The sequence below is a fragment of the Arachis ipaensis genome, chromosome B2 (assembly GCF_059453495.1).
Source record: "Arachis ipaensis isolate K30076 ecotype BB chromosome B2, ASM5945349v1, whole genome shotgun sequence".
NCBI classification, from domain to species: domain Eukaryota; kingdom Viridiplantae; phylum Streptophyta; class Magnoliopsida; order Fabales; family Fabaceae; genus Arachis; species Arachis ipaensis.
The window spans coordinates 72,125,811-72,144,379 of NC_142437.1; the positions used below are offsets into that span (position 1 = coordinate 72,125,811).

The window sequence follows — 18,569 nt, forward strand, 5'->3', positions numbered from 1 at the left end:
TCAAGTTGGTAGTCATAATGGCACAGCAGCATGTTGCAAATCAAAATTCAAGCTATGCTTAGTCATACTACACATGCATACAGAGAAAATGAAGACAATGATGCAATGTAAAGTGCTGGAAACAAAGGAGAGGAAAAAGAACTTTACAACCTTGTGATTCATCTTCTCTATTGTTGTCCTTCTCCTTCCATTCTTCCCTTTCCCTTTGCCAAACTCAGAATGCTTGTTCATCCTCAACCAACAATTAGAACAATGGCTATGGGGCTAAGATGGATCATGAATGTCTTATACAATGAAATGTTAGTAGCACATGTGTTTTAAGCAAGCAAAATTAAAGATAACAATCAAGGCACAAGAGGCAGAGACATTTTGATTGCATAGATAAGAAGGTGTGTGCAATACATTGCATAAAAGATAAGTGGCACACCAAACTTAGTATGACACTTTCACTTGGAATTAATGCAAGTATCTTTTAAGAATTGGAACCAAATTTTGTTGCATAGCAACACCAAACTTAGAATGCAATCATATGTCAATTTATTTGAATTAAAACTAAGCAAATGAAACTGTTATTTGTTAAGTACAATCACCAAGCCAAGAATCTGACATGAATAAGGATCTCTTGGTGATGTACTAACAAAGACAGTTAATAAGCAAACTAGAGGAAAGCGTTTAAAAAACAGAAAAATAACTACAGCAGGTAGAATGAAAAAGTGTTAAATCAAAAGAGAAAAATAAAACTGTAGAGGCATTGTGATTATACAAACAAGTGGTGCTGCTGGATGACTTGCATAGAAAATTAAGTGGCACACCAAACTTAGAATCTTAGTGTGACACTTCCATGTAAAATTGTTGCAATCATCCATGAAGATGGAAAACAGTTTGTTGCAGGGCAACACCAAATTTAGAATGTAACCATATGCCAATTTATTGAATTTAAACAAAGCACAAAAAGAAAACAAAGCAGAGAAGAATTGTTACCTACGGTTGGGTTACCTCCCAACAAGTGCTCTTTTAGTGTCATTAGCTTGACATGTTGTTCTTCACTTTCTTCCTCTTCTTCCAGTTTGTTAAGAGGAATGACGTCAAAGGGGGGAAAGATTCAGCTAGTGTCCCTTGTCTTGGCCTTTCCTTAGCACGCTTCCTTTTGTAAATAGCTTGATTGAGCTTGCTTGCTGGATTAGGGACAGAATTGGTGTTCTTGCTAGTTGCCTTCACTTCTTTGGATTCAAGACTTGGTTGCTGTATGATTATTGGAGTTTTGTATTCATCCAGAGCCTTTTGAATTGGTGGTTCCATGAGCTTTTTCTCTATGTACTTCTCTGCTTCACTTGAGTTTGGAATTCTTTGGTTGTCTTTCTCACTTTCTTGCTCTTCCACTTCCTCCCTTGCACTCAGCATTTGACTTAATAGCTTTTTCATGGAGGAGGTTTGTTGATCTTCCCAACATTTTTTCATCTCCTCTTCATATCTTTTAATCTCAGATTCAATTGTTGAGGCTTTTTGGTCCAGGGGGATTTGAGGAGGTTGTGAGTGTTCAGGTTCTCTTGTCATCTCAAGTGCAGTTTTAGGTTCCAATACTTTCACCACATCTTCCTTTTTTGCAATTTCACTTGACACAGGGACCTTGTGTTCTTGTTTTTCCATTTCCTCCTTCTTTGCATTCAATAATTGGCCTAACTGCACTTCCATATTTTTGAAGGAGTTTTCTAGTTCTTTCTAGTATTTCTCTTTCTCCTCCGCAAATCTTTTGAGCATGGACTCAAGCTTTGAGAGTCTTTGGCTATTGGAAGTTTGTGTGGGTGGTAAGTTTTGAAAGGGGCTTTCTGTTGAAGCATGGTCAAGTGATGATATCTTTGGATGAATATCATATGGAGCATTAGAATTTCCTTCCCAGCCACCATTGGATTAATGACTTGCATCATTTTGTGGTGGAGGAAAATATCCCATATGATTTTCTTTCTCATCTTGTGTCTCTAAAGCAAATCTCCATGGATTGGAGTCCTTAGAATTTGTATTTTCTTGGTGATATTCCCAGTCACCATTAGAGATTGGTGATGGTGGGTGATATCCCATAAGATTTTGTTTGACCATAAGATGAGTTGAACTCCATTTGTATTTTGTAAAATGCAACATCAATGAAAATTGAAATTACTCATATCGGAGATGAGAATTTCTTAGTGAGGCAAAAACACAAACACCTTGGTTTCAATCTAAAATAGAGAACAAAAATAAAGAAAATGCTTGATCTAGACTTCTCACCCACTTAATCATTGTTGATCTAAATCAATCCCCGGCAACGGCACCAAAAACTTGATGGGTTTTTGGAAAATAAATTCCAACACCTAAAACTCACCGGCAAGTATACCGGGTCGCATTAAGTAGTAAAACTCACTTAGAGTGAGTTGATCCCACAGGGATTGATGGATCAAGCAACTTTAGTGGGTGATTAATTTAGTCAAGCTAACATTGAAGTGAAATTGGATGAAATGTAGCCAACAGAAAGTAAATAGCACGGAAAATTTAAGTGCAGAAAGTAAAGTGACTGAAACTTAAAGAACAAGGAATGTAAATTGACAGAATCTTAAATGACAAGAAATGTAAATTGCAGTGAATGTAAAGGGGGCTGGGTGCTGGAAATTAAAGGAAGCAATAATTTAAGCAACTGGAAATATAAATTGCAGGAAGAATAAAAGGATTTTGGGAGCTGGGATTCAAGAAATCAAACAAGGAAGTGTAAATAGCAATCAACAGGGAAGTAAAAGATGCAGCAGATTTAAACAGATTTGGAAAATCACTTGAAAAATCAAAACAGAAAGCAGCTTGGCTCAATTGTAAAATCTAAATGAGAGGTTGAAGATCTCAGGAGCTCAATGAGACTAGAAAATAAGTCTAGATCTCAATCCCTTCTTTGATCCAACAGCAAACAGATTGAAGAAGAAATAGAGATGAAAGCGGTAAAGAGAGCTTGGATTCAAATCACCATTCACTGAAATTATGCAGACAAGCAAACAGAGATAATTCTCAAGGTGAGATTGAAACAGAATTTCTTCAATTCTCAACCCAAGATTTAAAACAAAAATGAAAACTAAGAGAGATCTCTCTAATCCTAATGCTCCCCAGTGGAGCCAGCCTTCTGATGCTCTCTGTTCCAGCCTACCTTACAAAAATAAAAAATGATGCCTTATATAGGATTTTTACCAAAATGAAAGTGAAATTCAAAAAAAATTACAATTAAATATAATTCCTATTTTAACTATCTCTTGTGCCTTTGAGTGATGATAATGGGCTTTTCTTGCTTTGGAATTGAGTTGAAAATGGCCCTAATTGATCGCTCTTGGTCTTGAAAAGAAATCTGCTTGCAGTTTGGACTTTGGAGCATTCACGTTTGAGTCAACGTTTGGGGTCAAACGTTGACTCAAATGTCTTCGTGTAAGGACGTTCTGCAGACCAGCCAACCATCTGTCACTTGCATTTGACCTCAAGTTTGCGGTCAAACGTGAACGCAAACGTTGGGCATCCAACTTCAATCATGGCTGAACTTTGTTGGCATTGGAGGTGGCGTTTGAGGCCAACTTGAATGCAAACGTCCCCTTTCAACTCTATACCCTTTGCTTTAATTTTGCAACGTTACATGCATGCTTGTGTTTACTTTAATAAAGCTTAATGTATTAACATTAAAGCACTTATTTGCAATGTATGGCTTTAATTAATAATGCTTTAGTGCATTAACGTTAATTACATTGGAAATTAAAGTTTGAATGCTTTCATTGGCTGTAGCATTCATGATTTGCCAATTGCATTTTATTTATTAATAATGCCATTGCATTGATATTGCATGGTTCATTATGGCATCATTAATTAAATGCATGCATAAGGCATTGATAATTAAGTGCATGCATGCTTTAATTCATTAACTCATGATAATGAATGCATAAAGCATTAATGCATGCCATGACTTTATGGTCATGGGTCACGCTTTTAAAAGCGTGGCCTAAGGTTTCAAAGCGTGTTCAATCTTTAAAGCGTGTCCAGAATTCCTCTTTTCTTTTTTTTAGTTTATTTTGTGTTCTTTTGCTTCTTTTTCTTCTTATTTCCTACAAAATTTATCAAATTAAAAGATCAAGGAAATATACCATTTAAGCACAAAAAAATACAATATTTAAGCACTAATTATCAGGTTTGCTCTCCGATCAGTATAGCTCTTTGTGATGCATTTTCATAAATATATCTTGTATTTCAACACAAAAAATTAAACAAAATTTGTCATCAACACCAGTTGGATATTAAACCAATTATACTGAAAATAAAGACAAAATTCATTCAAATTATTGATTATCACAATTGGAGAGGAAAATTCAAATGCAACTAAAAATTACATAAAAAGTAAAACCAGTTTTTCTTTCATAAAATCCAGTTCTCACTTAACCAAGATTTTTCTAAACTAACTTCAAAACCTTTTTAAGTTTAAAACTCCTTCAAAGGAATAAATGTAATATTCTAATTTTTAGCACCTCATGATCGTACTAAAAGTCCGAGCGCTACTTACCTCTATTCCTTTAATTATATACTATGTTTATTTAATATTGAGCCTTCGTGAATATGAACAGAAATTTTTAATTAGGAAAACGGAAAATTTTTATTTTTAATAACTTAATCACAAAGATATATATATATATATATATATATATATATATATATATATATATATATATATATATATATATATATATATATATATATATATATTCACATAGCATTATATACATAGACTTATTTTAAGATTCTCAAAATACAAGTCTTATCTCCTCTAAAAACTAAAAACAATAAACGATGAGGGAAAAAATAAAATCTAACAACTCAACTTGTAAACATAATCTTCTATGCTCCTGTAGCTCCGCACTAAACTTTCGCACCTATAACTAAAAGGGGTGAAAATAGGGGGTAAGAACTGGGGAGTTCTTAGTAGGGTCGGGGTAGTTAGTTAAGTTCATTTTATTATGTTCTCAATAAATAACAACGGTCAACAAAGTACAATCCAACTCAATAATTACAGAACATAGAATTCAATCACAAGCACACACAATCATAGAAAACACAATCACAAATAAATATGTGTAAACAATCAGTGGCGGAGCCACGTTTGTGGGAAGGGGGGCAATGGCCCCTCCCAAACCTCCAAATTTTCAGTTTACTTCTCTTTTAATTTTTAATTTTTCTCTCATCCTAACTTATATTTTTCATATTCGCCCCTCCCAAAAAAATTCTTAGCTTCGCCCCTGTAAACAATGATGATGCATGTCTAGTCCTAGTGTAGGCCATGAGCTCATGTGTCGGTTGCCTACCCGCTCCCAACATTACCCGGGCATGAGACCCAGATATGGCTTTCCAGATGCATACAGTGTGCATATAAGTCTTATGGTCAGACCGCATACAATGTGACTTTTAAATGTATTGTAATATATATGCTTACATCTGAAAAACAGTTCTCAGTGTGTAGGCGTTCCCACTATACATTTGGCACTAAGGCCCAAACAAGGTCGCATCTACTCTTCTGTGGCAGACAGTCTTTTAAAGCTTTTTCTTTATCTTTGCCCTCTGTTCTCCTATGACAGAGATCCCTTTTAGTTAATACATTCTTTTATTCCTGCTCTTTGCTCTCCTGTGGCATAGGTTCTTTAATATTTTTCTTTCCTTTTCTTTTCTTTCTTTTTCTTTTCTTTCGTATCATTCCATAATATAATTTATCTTTGCATTATTCCCTCGCATTTTCCTAAGTGTCTTATTTAAAAGAATTATAAAGTACTTTAATTAAGTCTGCGTTCTCTAAAACTTTTAAGATCACTTTATTTGCTCTTCTCTGACTTATAATAATATTAATAATATCTCTACTAATTAATATTCGTAATAAAATATTAACAATAATATAAATAGAATAATTTAAATGGTAAATAAATAATATTTATATCTTTTCTTAAAACTTAGTTTATAAAATCTTATTTTTTAACTTTTATTAATTACTTTCTAAATCATGAACTTTTTAATATTCTATTTTTAGCCTTAATATTTTATAAAATTATATTCGAACCCTCACTTATTTTCATATTTATAAAAATAACCTGAACTTTTATAAAATACCCACTTTTATCCCGTACTTTATTTATTACCCAAAATACTCAAAAACTTACATAATTACAAATTGTACTTCGATTTTATATACAAATATAATATTATCCTTCAAAAATAAAGTTTAAATATTTATCTTCCTCTTATACCAAAACCGAAACCTTTATCTCTTCCCTTTCAAAATATTACTTGTATTTTAATCCATTTTCGAGTCTTTCGGTTACCGATTTTTCATAGCTTTTAATTTAATCTTTCAATCACCAAATCTCATCAATTTTCTCAAAATACCACATCACAACAGTCTAAATGTCATTAAAATAACCACAGCTGATCAGTTGTTCCTCAAATCACAAGCAACAACAATAATTCAACATAAAATCATTCAAACTCAAACAATAATCAACCAAATCAACAATTACTTATCAAATTCACATTTAATTATTTTAAAGTTACCAAACTCTACCTTGTGTAAAATCAAAATACTCGAAGCTCCAGAGAAGTTTTTGATCGAGCTATCGAAGAAGAAAGCGTCTGAAATCATCTATGCCTCTTAGAACTCCAATTAGCTGAACTCAAGGAGAAGGAAAGCTACGTCACCGTCAACTTATACCGAACAAAAGTAATACTAACATGTAGAGAAAGAAGATACGAACACTTTTATCGGATTAGATTTTTTTATTGGAATTACGGATCACAAGAAATCAAAATTGAAAGTTAAGGAAGTTCACGATTTCTCTCCTCTCTCGGTTCTTTCTTTCTTGCTTTACTAAAAAATGAAGCATGCAAGGCCGGTTTGAAACTAATGATGATGTTTAGGGAAAATGTTACACATCAAATGGGTTTAGGTGTCATGATCTTTTATATATATATAGAGGCATAAAAACACGATTCATTTCTTTCCTTTTCCCAAATGGCTTCGGCCAATTCTTTTCCTTTTTTTGTTCAAATTTTAATAATAATAATAATACAATTAGATTTGTGTTATGATAATAATAATAATAATTATAAAAATTAATTTAATTTTTTGTCTATCAAAATAATTTTTCATAAATACTTTGAACTAAAAGAATAAGTCATGATTAAATTAAATTTTAATAATTATAAAATTTTATTTAATTATTTTTAGTAAAATAATTTTTTTAAAAACAAAATCTCAATAAATATAATAAATTATAAATAACTAATTATTTAATTTTCAAAAATTCGGGTCTTACAATAAAAAATCATCCTGTTTGCAAATCCAAAAATAAAACCGTTTATTCTTTAATAATCACTTCAAGGTTCGCTAAAACATCCCAAATCATACTCTTTTCTTTAGTTAAATCAAAATCAAACAAAATAATTCTTCAATCAAATTAACTAAAATAAAACTTCCAAATTCTCATAAAAATTTCGGCAACACCTCCTCTAAAACTTAGACTTTGCCACCCTCCTCGCGTCACAACCAAGCCATTTCTCAAACTCTTCTTAATCATTTCCAAAATTAAACGAATTCCAAAATCTCAAATCACTTTCAAATATCAAACCAATTCCAAATCTCAAATCATTTTCAAATCTCAAATCATTCATAAATATCAAATCATTTTCAATCCAAAGCCCAAAGCAAAGAAATCATTATAACTAAAATTGCATCAAGCATTCAGTCTCAATAATAAAAAACAACTACAATCCAACCATTATTATAATAATGTCAAACTAAGCACAAAATCCAACTAAATAATTTCTATCGATTAATAAACCAACTAAGCAAGCAACTACATTCATTCAAAGCAACCCAATTCAATCCATAAGACTTACGAAATTATCAAAATATATTTTTCGCATTAATATCGATTTGTAACAATTCTTGAAAGTAAAGAGTTTAAGAAAAATTCCCTACCTCGATCGTGACTTAACAAACTCCCTTTTACACTTATTTTCACAGTAGCGAAGTCAAATTTGACCATCCTCGCAGCAGCAATAGCCATTTAAACACAGCATGCAAAAAAAATTGATAAATAAAAGAAAAAAAATATTTATTAATGAGACAAAAAAGTTTGACAAGTGTTAATTTTATAGAATTAAGTGGATAATTAGATTTACTATTTAGTCCTTCCAATCATTTTTTATTTATTCAATACTATAATAATAATGTATTCAGTATTATTAATTAGTTTATATTTATTATATCATACCATCAAAAATTTATTAAAAAATACTAATATAATAAAATCATTTTTTATTTATTCAATACTATAATAATAATGTATTCAGTATTATTAATTAGCTTATATTTATTATATCATACCATCAAGAATTTATTAAAAAATACTAATATAATAAATATCACAATAATAAAATAATTTGAAAAAAATAATGTATCTAAATTTTTTAGGACATATAAACTCCTGACTAATTTGACATTGACCTTAAAATGACATCGTTTTGTCTAAATGAATAAAGATAAATAGACTCCCAATCAATTTGACTTTAAAGCATGGTTCTAAAATAAAATCAAACTGACTGGTTGAACCAATTCAATCGAAAAAAAGTTAAATTTGTTTTTCTTTTTATGTCTCCTCATCTAAAGGCCTTTATTTACATTATCTTTGAATTAATAATGAATTTAATATCATTAGTAAGTTATTTTATAAAAAAAACTATCCTATTAATTATTCATCATTAATTCTATTTATTAAAATATTACTTTATTCTTATGTATTTTACATTATAGATCAAAGAATCTATATATTATATTTTTTTTATAGATTTTTAATTTTTAAGATAAAAATATAAATTTTAAAGTCAATTGATATTAAAAGATTAAAAAAAATTGTTACAAAAATATTTGGATTTATCAAAACCAAATAGGAAAAAAAATGAACTCTTTTTTCTTATACTTTATCCAAAAATTCTACTTAAATATATATTCACAATAGATTGACAGAATTATATTTTATTATACTATAAAATTTATTATGATACAATTCTTTGTTTTAAGAGTAAAACACACTAATTAAGCAAATACTTCAATATATATAATGTATAGATTGATCGAATCAGTTTTCGTTATATAACTAACATTATATTTCCTATAAAATTTATTATATTTGTTTTAAGAGCTAAAATGATTGTTTTATAACTAACTATAAAAATTCCTCTAATATCATTTTAGTTATCTAAAAAATTTGTATGAAAAATTAATAACATTAGTTTTGCACACATTTTGCGGGTCTAAATCTAGTTATCTTAATAGCGCCAACAGCCTAGTGTGCTGGACCCTTTCATGCCCCAAATCGGAACGCTATTAAAGGTTCACCGGAGAGCGATGGACAATGTCATAGAGAGAGAGAAGAATCTCAGCACCAATCAAAGCAATAATGAGCCACTCTAGAAAGTCAGATTTCCTGTTTTGAAGAATTTCTTGAAGAAAACGGATATTGTGCTGCAAAATGAACAGGTTCCAATGAATCATAAACAAATTGAAAATGCTATTCCTACAACCGGAATAAACAACTCGAAACAATTTATCGCAAGCCCCTCCTCCGCGTATGATTTTGACAGGCTGAGTGATGAGTGGGAATGAGATCTGTACTCCACAAGGTCTGAGTAAAGTCGTGCGCGCAGGAGGGGCATGTGATGAGTTGTCACAACTGTAGTCTGGACTGTAAATAAATAGAAGACCCTCGATGGTAGAAAAAATATTTTTTTGCACAAGTTTTACCTCCACGAATTTCAACTTGAAATCAAGACTAGCAAATCTCTGAGTTAATTCAAATTCATCCCTAAGATACTCCCATATCTGAGCATATTTGGCATCTTTCCAAGCAATATCTGATCTGTGACAACCATTTAAATTTTCTTAGTTTAATGAAAGACAAACAAAATGAATATAATGATGCAAAACTTGAATGTCTTAACGATTGTTTTATCAACAAACTGCCTTATAGTCGTACAATAATTGTAACCAGCAAAGGCTAAAGCTAATTTCTAGTAATAATCATATTTGCAAACAAATATTTCAATTTTCAAGCACAATCTCTATACAGAATAACATAAAGTGAACAGTTTTAAATAAAATGAATAACTTTATTTCCTATTAAACCAAAAGCACAAAATGAAGCATTAAGTGTGCCACGAACAAGAGATTATCCATACAATTTTGAATAAAGCGTGTAAAAGTTGCAATAGGAAAAGATACACAAACCTTAAAAAAAAATAATCAAACCAAGAAATAAAAAATAAAAACACAATGATAGGAAGAAAGAAAGGAAAATGAACGTATGAGCACAAATAATAAAGTTACACAAAAATATTCATAATATACTTTCAAAAAGCGTATAGTTAACCTTCGCACTTTGTTCTTTTCTATCCCATGACTCAATCTCCAAAGATTCGGTTATATTGGTAAAAAGTTTGTTTATATTCGTCATATTCCAACAACATAACACATTTTGCTTTTGTTTAGGAGTATTTTTCAATAATTACAAAAGGATGCAAGTTAATGTCATGATTTCTCTTCTGGTTCTAATGAAGTAATTTTTCAAAAGCATTGTCCTAAGGAAGATTATGCCACTGAATAAGATGGCAGCTGCAGCAATCAGAGTTTTCCAGTTGAATTACTAGGGTCTAGGGGCAGACATGGATACATTTGAAGTGAGAGGATGTGACAGGTTTTTTCAGATATATTCTAATAGCCTCGAGTGCATGGTTTTCCCATTACTAGAACAACTGCATGGTTTTCCCATTACTAGAACAACGGAAGACTGAAGTAGGACCAGATGTCAGAAGGAATACATGTCTGCCTATGGACATTACAACCAACACCAACCGATCGATTATTCATAATTTAACCAACCATTAAAATAGGGTCATTGGTTGTTGGTTGTGTTACAAGATGAAGTCCACTTACAAAAGGTGAAAAAAGAGAGAAATAACAAGGGGATAGTCTATCTATATTTTAACCTTAATCAAATATTCCTTTTTCAATAGACATATTTGGAATAACTGGGACTAATGACAAGAATCTGAAAACCAAGTAGAATGTTTTATTCTAACACACAACACTTAAAAACACACAATTTGTCACCACAAATAGAACTATTACCTCTCAAATAGTCCAAGCTTAAGGATCACATCAGCAAGATTTGAATTTGCCTTCCCCACCAACTGGAAAAGTTTTTTCCTCTGCATTTGGAACTTTCCAGTTGCTTCCATCTCTCGGTTTATGTCTGTAAATTCTGCAACCATTCCATCGACCTAGTGTACATGGTGGCTGTTAGAGAGAGTCATTCGTACACAGGACTGTCCAAATATCAAAGCATCCTAACCAGATGTAGAACAAACCTGTCGTCCATAGTAATCAAGAGCAATGCTTTGACCCAAAACACTACCAATAGTGCGAATTCCATCAATATTCAGGTATTGTAACATTATGTAATCTAGTCCACCTTGCATCCATGTACTTAAAGCGGGTTTTTCTCTTACTTCATACTCTAAAATCTCGAAAACAAAGTAAATATAAGAAACATAAAAGCAATGTTAACCTATTATATATAATGTTCAGACTCCATGAAATCATAATTTTTATGAATCAAGACTATCATTATAAAGGGCTAAATAGATGTCAAGTTTTTATAATAGTACTAAATTGATGTTAGCATTTATTCCCTATCATTCATGGAAGATACCAATGTCATTTTTTTCCTTGGCACTATTCCCATGACACACTCCATGTTCAACATACTAACTTATTACAACTTACAAATTTTGGAATTAATCTAATTTTTTACACCATCTTTGAATGATCAAAGTAGTAGTTTTCTCTCTTGTTCAATTTTCTTTTAAGTCATAGTATTTGGTGGACAGCTATGAATTTTCAACAGTATGTTTGAGAAGAAGGATTATTAGGGTTAGGGAGGACAAGTTTTTGTGTTAAAGAAATGTATTTTAAGAGTTCTTGAATTTATTTTTTTCAAGAAAAAAGGTTGATTATCAAAAACCTTTCTGACATCTGATGGAGAAATATCAACAACCACAAAGATAAATATGGTTTTCATTGATTTCGAGAATGTGTATGATAGGGCTCCAACTAAGGAAAGATTTGGGATTGACACTATTCAAGCAATCATATATATGCATAATGGAGTCAAATTTAGCTTTTAGAAAAAGTTAACATAGAAGAAAGATTTCGCTCTAATGATAAGACTACATCAAGGGCCCAATGGTCTGTATCTTTCTATTCTGGTCTAGGATTCCTTAACATATTGAAGAGCAGATGGTATAAGGCATGCCTTTGAAAATGATATGGTTCTAATGGGAGAATCAAGAGAAGAACTAACTTTATATCCTAACAGATAACAATATAAATTGTATTCAGGAAGATGTGGTTCACTCTTATGCAGCTACGGAAACATGAAATTGCAGCAGCAAGCAACACAATAGTAACTGCCTATTACAATTGGTTTATATTAGCTGAAATAGGTTACTAGCTTCCCGCCACCTATTACCAACGATAAAACCTATAACCGACACTATTACAACCCAGAAAGCATGGAGATATCAAGGAGATCGTATGTCCATATGTCTTGGCATCGATACAGCTCGATGCACAATAGAAACCTACATGGCACACACCAGACATGTAAAAATTAAAATATAATTGTCTGCATGGACGTGTCTAGAAACATACCAACCACCATTCGACACAGCTGGAAAACAGTTAGGACATGACCAAGTGCTTTTTTCTTTCATTTTATTGATAAATTACACCTAATGAACCCTTTGACATATAAAGAAGGAAAAATATATGGAACTGTGTATGGTTTATAAAAATACATCTCTTTTGAGGGTAATTTTGATATCTCCCTATAAGCACCCATTCGTGGGAGAGAGAGAGAGAGAGAGAGAGAGAGAGAGAGAGAGAGAGAGAGAGAGAGAGAGAGAGAGAGAGATCAATTAAGGTTGGTAGTTTGTTGCCAAAACCAATTTTCACCCCGAACCTGTTTGTTCAGTGAAACTTGTACATTTGTTTGGTCAAAAGGTGAAATTACCAAACAGTAATTACTTTACTTCAAAATCAATTTTATCTAAAATCAGTTCTCTCCAAATTTCAAAATCAGTTCCACAAATGTAAAACATTTATGAAGAGAATCCCTATACTCCAAATGAGTCCTCAAGAAACTTAGTTAGACACTTTGGTCCCTAACAAATATTAATTACCAAATTACTCTCCAACCTTTTACTTCATTAAACAAATCAATCCTCCTCACATCAAATTCTTCTATTAGGGGCTAACAGGGTCACCTATGTGGAAGGACTTATCAGAGAATTTTTATACGTACCATCCTTTCTCATTTCAGGAAGCAAACCAGATGCATGCTTTTGAACAATTTTCAAATACCCGTCAACCTCATGCTCAGGAACGTTAAACAATACAATGGAACCATACTGAAAAACCACCATGTAACAGCTACTGCTTCCTCTCGAGAAAGAAGTACCCAGACCCTGAAACCCAAAAAATAAATAAATAAATAAATAAAAGGATCAAATATATAATAGGCTTGGTGAATAAGAATGAACCCAAAGTATGCTTTTACACTACTATCATTACTACTATTGTTGCAATTGGTCAACAAAACTTACAAGTGTTGTTGTCAACAACTATTTTATTATTAAAATATGTTTCCCAAGCAACGGAAAAAATAAACTATAGCCAAACAAAACCTGTTTTAATGTTCTTCTCTTAAGTTGAAAACAGTAATTTTGGAAGAAAGGCTCTTAAAGAAAAACATAACTTCTGAATTTGCAACATAGAGAAACACACACTATAAGTGCTGAATTTAACTAACATGCACCAAAGAAAAAAAAGAAAAAAAGAAAAACGCAAAACACAGATAAAACAGAAAAGGAAAGCAAACAGGAAAAGACAGAATTTGCATGCATCCACCTTTATGAAGAAGCAAAAATGATGCAGCTAAATCAACGTAAGCAAATGCACTTTGGGGCAAAGGGCTTCTGATAACTTGCAACAATAAGCACCAGAAATAATAAGCCTCAATGAAGAAAAAAGGTTGAAAGCAAGTGTAGCTACAATAAAGTTCAAAGAGTGCATGTCACATATTCCTTACAAAAAGCTAAAAACAATCAACAGAAAATAGAATAAAATGAAGTTAACAATAAAAATAAAAAACGTTATAATGGCAACCAAATTGATTAAATATGTAAGACAAAGAGAATAAGAGTCAACAAAAAGCAAGTTTAACAACTTATTTGGGATTGTCAGTAGCACAAAACACAAAGCATGTTTGTCTAATCAAAATAATGAAACAAACTTCGATGTTATTATTATTGAAAGTGTAGAAACACCTGCAGAAGAAAAGAATGTAAAAGATAAAGGATGTATACTGTTGGAAAGAAACATTGACTACATAGAAACTAGGCAGACCTAGGAATTAGTTGTATAGAAACTAAGCACTCCTAGAAAATTACCACTCTCATTCATTGTAATTTCTGACTAGTCTTCTAGGATTTTGCATCAAGAAGAACAAGCTTTTATTCTCACATATATATTTTCACAGATTTTTCTACTTATACAAAGCAGTGAGTGATGTGGTTACATCTTATTCTCTGTTTTTATGGATTACTTTCAAGAAACGATACACTATTGGCCTTTGTTATTTCTCTTTCCTATAGGGTTGTTATCTCATCTTCTCCAGGGAAAGAAAAGGCCATGCTACACTGAAGAGGCAGGTACCTAAATTTGCAATGTCCTGCACTGTTGGCATGCCTTTGACTGCGTTGATCTAAGTTAACAACAACAAAAAATTGTGTTTCTTTCTAATCAATATAAAACACCCAAAAACCATAAAACCATGCACATTAATTGATCCAATGCAACAAGCAGATAGTTCATATCATACAATTCGACATCAATATTTGTATTGTCAGTATTTAGAGCAGCGGTTCCTTCTCCCAACTGCAATGTTTAATGCAACAGCTAAAATAATTTCCCCTAATTCATCTTTCAATAATCATCATTTTTCAGAGCTTTTATAAATATCTATATTAACATATATCTTTAAGGCTTTGATTAAAAACTTAACAAGGAAAACAAATTATAGTAAAATTAAACAATAGTTATTTGAGGATTTAAAGTTCTTTCCAGAACCTTTCTGTCCCAAAAAAAAAAGGGATTTAAATGCACTCCTGTCTGTCAACAGTCAACTATCAAAATCCTTGAGGCTTATAATAAAAGTATATAACTTATTAGCCAGTGAATCTGGAATATAGGCAAATAAAGAAATCCAAGTCGCAATATAAATGATCCCCCCCCCCCCCCCAAAACAAAAAAAAAAACTCTCAATATGAATGTAACTTCCAATTTAGCATACCCAAGAATGAAAATTCACAAATGAAGTTATGGGACGAGAGCAACTAATGAGGACAGGGGAACATAATCCAAGAGAGACGTACCCTCGATTTAGAATGATTGTCAAACTTGAGAACAACATAATTGGTCATCCTTGATGATGGCGTGACAAAGTTTGGTTTGTTCCGTTCCACCAAGCTTTTTAAATCAACACTACAGCCGTAGAAAGGAAAGTGAGAAATACAAATCAATGTACGTATGGAATAGCAAGCCACCAAATAGTGTTGTTAAATGTTAAGATTCTGAAAAATATGAACTCCTTTGCGTTATCGCATCCTGAATTTTAATAAATACCTCGAGAAAGAAAAAAGAAAAGAGACGATCTCTGTTGCCATTTCTCACATAATGTGAATGCATCACGATGACAGCATATTAGAATATCATACCAGAGATATCACACCTTTCATAGTCAACAACTCCAAATTCTGGTTAAGTTGTCAACTAACAGCACAGCTCATTGAGCATGGTTATAAACCACTGTTTTGGAGCTATTGAAGGCAGGTTTTCCAACTTGAAAATTAATGATAAATTATAAGCCTACAATGCAGTAGTTTTCAATTACAGCATATTGCATAATTAATATTTACAAACAAATTTGTGGAGAAAATTCAGAATCAAATTCGCATATGTTTCTGCATTGTCTTGTGGCTGTGTTGCTATGGAACAATTTGTTTGATATCTTTTATGAATGTTGGGTGTGCCCAGCAACTCTATATCAGCTCCTATGATTAGCAGGAAATAGGCGAAGTCTTTGTTTTTGTGTGTAGTATACTCCACTGTTTAGATTATTTGGTTGGAGCATAATGCTTGCACCTTCAATCACAAGTTTTCTGACAAGCAAGTTTCATGGAATAGGCCTCGTGCCTCTCAGAAATGTTGAGAGATTGGAAAGCTATGCTTTATAGATAAATATTTTGTTTGTTTTTCTGTTGTATCAAGGATCTCTTATACTGTATCTTGTATTATCCTTCTCTTCATCTTAATGAAATTCTTCTTTAATCAATACATACCCACACAAACACAAGCAATATATATATATACAAAAAAACCTGGTTAATAAACCTATACAGTAATAGGAGTTTCAAATTGAAGATTTTGTCACATTACAATGCCAATTACAACGCAACCATTGCATGTTGATAGCCTGCTATCTAATCTACTTGAGCATGACCCAAGAAGGAGACATATCATTCCCCAAGCGGTACCAGTTTCGCAGCTATCATCGATGAAGACATGTGATAATGTATTAGCCAAGATATGATCCAAACACGGAGAGAACCATTTACACAATAAAATGTCTTGTAGGTCCTTACTTTCAACTCAAATGCTTCTTTCAATTTAATAGTATCCAAACGATTATATTGTTTTCTAAAGGTACATAATTTTGCTGTCCTCGTTACCTTTGTTTTTCGGTCCAAAATAAAAATAAGATAAAATAAGAATATAAACCAATTCACCTTCCTTTGCGTAGTATATCCAATTTCATCTTTCCCAATTCAAATTAACAACAAAATAATAAAAACAATTTAAACTGAAACATGCCCAAAAATAAACATAGATACCTTGTAGAGAAGAAGAAGGCTCTAACAGGAATGGAGGTTTTGGAATCTTTCTCAACGCTTCCATCTCTCCCGTCGCCAACCTCAGAGCACAAAACGGTGTCGTTCCAGTCGAGAGTGGGAAGGGAAGGAGAAGAAGAAGAAGAAATGCACCGCATAACGGACAAACCGACATTGGAGCCGATATCGCGCGTCTTGCTGGGAACAGATTGAGAGAAAGAAGCATGGGTTGGTGTTATTGCTGTTCCGGGAAGCGAAGGAAGAAAAGAGTGTGAATACGAGTGCGGGAGAGAGATGAGTGAAGTCATCAACAAGGTCGGGTAGAGAGACGAAGAAGACGACGATGATGACCAAGGTGTGTTAGCCGCCGAAGAAGAGCAAGAAGTGGAAGAGAGAAAGGTACGGAGTCGCAGGGTGGTTCTGAGGGTGAAGTAACTGCAGTTTACGGTGCGGAACATTTTTCCAGCTTCGTTTCAAACTCCGCACTCCTCAACCAACCTTCGGAGTATAAAATATGAAGTAGGGTAAAATAATTTTTTTTATTTTTTTAATATTTAATTTAATTTTATTTTATCTATATGATTTACATCATTTTTTTTATATAGTTATGAGAAAATCAAGCTAATAATTGACCTAATTAAAATATCGCTATTTTTTTTATGAAATTGGCAAACGTAGTGTGTTATCTTTTATTATGAGTAGTTTTAGTTTTTTTTTTTTAATAGAAATATTAGATAAGTAGACAATTAAAAAGTTGATTGGTATGTGAAAATATCTTTTAAGTTTAATTATTTTGCAGATTTTTATAATTTTATCGAATTTTTAATTAGATTCTTATACTTTTTTTTTAAATTGGGTCTCTATATATTATTTTTTTTAATTTAATCTCTGTTAACGTTAAACATAAAAAAAAACGTTAATGAACTATGAAATTACTTGAATATCTCTGTCTTTCTTTTATAAGAAGTTCATATTTCTTATTTCTATGAGATTTCTCTTCTTTTCTATTTTCTCTTTTTCCCAATTATAGATTTTTCTCTACATTACAAGTTTTTCTCTAAGGAAGTTCTATGGTGTTGATGGAAAAAAAAATCCACACCTATGGATATTATGTGGCAAGCTTTTTAGTTGAACACGTATTGATTGGCCATAGTCACAAGTTCAGTTGATGGAACACTAGGTCAGGGATTTTGCAATTGTACCGGACACGGTAGAAAAGTTAATAAGTCTAATTAGGTCCTAATTATTTTTGGTAAGTTGGGGTTCTTGGGCAAATTTTATTTTTCTGTGTATGTGGCTATGAGTGGGTTTTTTGGGCATGGATCACATTTTTTTATGCAAGTGTCGAGAACAAGTTTTCTTGTGGATAAAATTTAGTCAAAGATAAGATTAAAAAGGAAATGGGCTACAAATTTTCTTGGACTTGTCTGGGTTAACCAGTTTTTTAATTTCCAAGTGATATGGCTAAGGTTATG

General features: G+C 32.0%; 1 protein-coding gene across 1 annotated transcript; it reads right to left on the minus strand.

Moving 5' to 3' along the window:
* Positions 1 to 9,121: 9,121 nt before the first annotated feature.
* On the minus strand, positions 9,122 to 17,615 carry LOC107625261 (sporulation RMD1-like protein, putative (DUF155)). Its single transcript, XM_016327857.3, has 7 exons — positions 17,098 to 17,615; positions 15,580 to 15,688; positions 13,449 to 13,611; positions 11,452 to 11,600; positions 11,213 to 11,364; positions 9,830 to 9,944; positions 9,122 to 9,550 (listed from the first exon to the last, which is right to left on the minus strand). Exons 1-7 carry the CDS (start codon positions 17,550 to 17,552, stop codon positions 9,413 to 9,415), a joined length of 1,281 nt encoding a protein of 426 aa, XP_016183343.1. The 5' UTR covers positions 17,553 to 17,615; the 3' UTR covers positions 9,122 to 9,412.
* Between the last annotated feature and the right edge of the window lie 954 nt (positions 17,616 to 18,569).

Bases quoted from the DNA above. Each gene is read 5' to 3' on its own strand.
- LOC107625261 (XM_016327857.3), bottom strand. From the start codon at position 17,552: ATGTTCCGCACCGTAAACTGCAGTTACTTCACCCTCAGAACCACCCTG. The intron at 15,689-17,097 runs GTATCTATGTTT...CTACGGCTGTAG, and splicing joins GCCTTCTTCTTCTCTACAAG to TGTTGATTTAAAAAGCTTGG. The intron at 11,601-13,448 runs GTACGTATAAAA...TCGAGATTTTAG, and splicing joins TCCTGAAATGAGAAAGGATG to AGTATGAAGTAAGAGAAAAA.